At 45.5% G+C, this 4,010-nt stretch overlaps 2 protein-coding genes across 2 annotated transcripts in view; both read right to left on the reverse strand.

Moving 5' to 3' along the window:
- Positions 1-1,503: 1,503 nt before the first annotated feature.
- LOC116027550 (keratin, type I cytoskeletal 9-like) lies at positions 1,504-3,063 on the reverse strand. Its single transcript, XM_031269252.1, has one exon. It carries the CDS (start codon positions 3,061-3,063, stop codon positions 1,504-1,506), a length of 1,560 nt encoding a protein of 519 aa, XP_031125112.1.
- A 90-nt stretch (positions 3,064-3,153) lies between these two features.
- The window catches only part of LOC116027551 (loricrin-like), a 3,387-nt gene continuing 2,530 nt past the window's right edge, over positions 3,154-4,010 (reverse strand). The window contains exon 4 of the mRNA XM_031269253.1: positions 3,154-3,425. Coding sequence (XP_031125113.1) covers positions 3,154-3,425 — 272 coding nt within the window. The remainder of the gene's footprint in view (positions 3,426-4,010) is intronic.

The raw sequence follows: 4,010 nt of genomic DNA on the forward strand, positions 1-4,010 counted from the left end.
ATTGCTTATTAGACATATAAGACAAATGTGATGGTGAAATAATTATCTTAGCTTATCAAACTCAATATACTGCTATTGCAACTGTAAGTTCAAAACTTTATTCTCATAGGTGAGCATGATGTGAAAAACTTTATTCTCATAGGGAGTGATTGGAAGCACATGCAAGGAGGAAATGGATGTCCCTATATACATCCGCAACATGCACAACCACTCACAAAAATGGAGAAAAGTGATCTCGAAAATGGTGGCAAGTGGATGGAGTAGATTCCTAACCTGTATCTAAAGGTCGGGATTTTGTTTCTTGCCAACACTCTTTTGGTCGAATATATTTATGATACATGGTATTCTTAGTATGATTTATCTTTTCTGATCTGTGAGATTTGTGAATTATTATATAAGAGCAAAATTTAGCTAAGAGTATCCACACTAATGTTTTTGGAACAGTAACAAATTTAACATTTGGTTTTTGGCTGATGGGAAGCAAAGTTTTTAATCAATTTTTTCTCATGTAAAACAAGGTTTTTTGCAAGAAGAGCTCGGATTGCGCGTGCCCCGCCCCCAGCTCGACTGAGCATCTGGTAACTCAGCTGAACACATATGCTAGACCTTTGCTTATTGCACACAAAGAGCTTCTACAGGTTGCTCTCACACCGCTGGTGAGACTCTCCTGGTCTCTTCCGAAACTTCACCTTGTGACCAACTGAACTGCCTATGCAAGCTTTGTCTCTTCTATTTTATCTCTCCTACATCTCACCTAAAAAATCATTGTAAAATTTTCAACTGAAATGAATGCTCTAATGCATATTCTCAGATAGTTACTGCGATTTCATCCTAAAAAATGGAGAAAAGTTGGAAATAATTGAAGATGTTGCATTGCTGTATCTTTCATTCAGATCATATATGTATGTATCTATCAGTGTATACGTTCAGCACCGAGTATTAATTGTATGTAGCTAGTGTGCTTTTGCTGTCACCCATATCCTATCTGCTCATCATAATACGCCACTACACACTATATATTATTGCTATCATCACTTATATATACTGCAACTAGTCCAAATGCTACTATTCACTTCTTGACGTTTTAATTCATAACTAATTTTAAGAATGATGATGAACAAAAATACTAAATAAAATAAGTCGTTGATAATAATCATATTTTCTTTCTGTTTGATTATGAATGTATATGATGATTACAATTTTTTTTTATAGCAATGATAACAAACTAATTAAAACTAACTACAACACCCATAATGGGACTAAATATGCTAAGAAAATTAACCTAAACAACACTAGACTAGGAAAATTGGCTGCTTAATTATAGCAGTTTTCTAAGTTATTCTTATTCTTAACTTTTCTATTCCGATCATAGGCTTCAAATGGAATCCTTTGAAAGGATATTATAATGTTTATGTAGGGATTCTGTCGGGTCGAGGTGTGAAGCCTTGGGGAGCGAGGAAATTTCGCAGCCGGGAATGGTGGTGTTGGGACTTAATTGGGATTTCAACGATTAGCGATATTAGAATGGCTTGAAGCTTGGCTATGCCCTTCACCTGCAGCGCTGGCGTGAGCATGAGCATGAGCATGAGCTTGGGCCCCGAAAGACAAACCCGCATGAGCGCTAGCACTAGCATGAGCACCGGCATGACCACCACCATGAGCACCACCACCTCCCGAACCTGCACCGTTTACTCCGCCGCCTCCTCCTGCACCAGCACCAGCACCCGCACCAGCACCCGCACCGACACCCGCACTAGCACCAGCACCAGCGGATAGTCCTCCACCTACTCCTGCGCTTGCTCCTCCATGACCATGACCTGATGCACCTACTCCGGCATGACTGCCACCGGATGCTCCTCCTCCTGCGCCTGCATTACCACCACCAGATCCACCCCCGGATGATTTTCCGCTTCCTTTTGAGCCGCCAGATGATTTTCCGCTTCCTTCTGAGCCGCCGGATGATTTTCCGCTACCTTCTGTGCCGCCGGATGATTTTCCGCTTCCTTCTGCGCCACCGGATGATTTTCCGCTTCCTTCTGCGTCGCCGGATGATTTTCCGCTTCCTTCTGCGTCGCCGGATGATTTTCCGCTTCCTTCTGCGTCGCCGGATGATTTTCCGCTTCCGCTTCCTTCCCCACTGCTAGATGATTTTCTGCTTCCTTCTGCACTGCTAGATGATTTTCCGCTTCCTTCTGCACTGCTAGATGATTTTCCGCTTCCTTCTGCGCCGCCGGATGATTTTCCGCTTCCTTCTGCACTGCTAGATGATTTTCCGCTTCCTTCTGCACTGCTAGATGATTTTTTGCTTTCTTTTGCACTGCTAGATGATTTTCTGCTTTCTTCTGCACTGCTAGATGATTTTCTGCTTTCTTCTGCACTGCTAGATGATTTTCTGCTTTCTTCTGCACTGCTAGATGATTTTCTGCTTCCTTCTGCGCCGCCGGATGATTTTCCGCTTCCTTTCCCACTGCTAGATGATGTTCCGCTTCCTCCAGCGCCGCCGGATGATTTTCCACTTCCTCCAACGCCGCCGGATGCTGCACCGCTTCCTCCAGCGCCGCCGGATGATCCGCCGCTTCCTCCAGCGCCGCCGGATGATCCGCCGCTTCCTCCAGCCCCGCCGGATGATCTCCGCTTCCTCACCCGAAGTTTCCGTGCCGCCGGATCCTCCGCCGCTTCCTCCAGCCCGCCGGATGATCCGCCGTTCGCTGTCCTCCCGCGCCGGATGATCCTCCGCTTCCACCGGCGCCGCCATGATCTCCGCTTCCACCGGCGCCCGCCGGATGATCCTCCGCTTCCACCGCGCCGCCGGATGATCCACCGCTTCCACCGCCGGATCCTCCACCGCTTCCACTGGCGCCGCCGGATCCTCCCTTCCTCCAACGCCACCGGATCCTCCTCCGTTTCCTCCAGTGCCGCTGGATCCTCCTCCGCTTCTCCAGCGCCGCCGGATCCTCCACCGCTTCCTCCAGCGCCGCCGGATCCTCCACCGCTTCCTCCACACTGCGAATGGTCCTCCTCTCCATCCTGCACCGCCGAATGGTCCTCCGCCCCATCCTCCATGACCTACTCCTCCACCATGTCCTCCTCCGTATCCATGAGCACCGGCAGCACCATGTAGTCCTGCATGTGCTTGTCCACTTAATGTAGCGCCTAAATGTGCATGACCACTACCGGAACCGTAAGCTCTACCATCGGCACCTGCACCGCCTCCTGCTCCTGCTCCCCCTGTTCCTCCAACTCCGCTCCAACTCCAGCTCCAACTCCGACTCCAACACCAGCACCGACTCCAGCTGAGCTCCTGCTCCGGCTCCCGCTCCACCTCCACCCCCACCCGGAAATAAAAGCCCGAAATGTAAAATACTCCGGGATGCCAAGCTTATTCCGAAGCTCAGCGCCAAGAAGAATATACACAGCGCTGTATGCTTCGTCATTATTATATAAATTATATATTATATATTATAGATTACAACACAAATTAATTGATATGATAGTATGTTTGGAATCCGTAAGTATTTATATGAGTTTCAAATGATAGAAAGGCGCATTAATGTAGGTGGAGAGCACAATTAGGAATGCTTCTGGTTCCATTAATGACTGCACTTCCTGCTCTCTCTCACATCCAACCAATATATTTCTCTTCGTAATATTTTCATATTATTAATTATAATAATATATTTATTTTCTTGTTTCAAAAAATATTTTTATTTTCTCATCCAATCTTGATCAGACAGTTTGTTTAACAAACTTTTTTTTTTGTTTTTTGAGAGAGGTGCCTATTAACTTCCTGACTATGATCGCACAAGACAATTTAAGTCAAAGATAATAATAATAATCATATTTTATACGAAAATGTAATACATGTAAAAATTATATAAAATTGTCTTGCATGGATTCTATATGTGCATTAGAGCACTTATACAACAATAATGGAGTAAGGGATGTTTTTGCAGCATTTAATGGACATTCTTCAGTGTGTACAGGATCTATTGGCAGTGTGTACAGGATCT

The sequence above is a fragment of the Ipomoea triloba genome, chromosome 8, assembly GCF_003576645.1.
Source record: "Ipomoea triloba cultivar NCNSP0323 chromosome 8, ASM357664v1".
Taxonomy (NCBI): domain Eukaryota; kingdom Viridiplantae; phylum Streptophyta; class Magnoliopsida; order Solanales; family Convolvulaceae; genus Ipomoea; species Ipomoea triloba.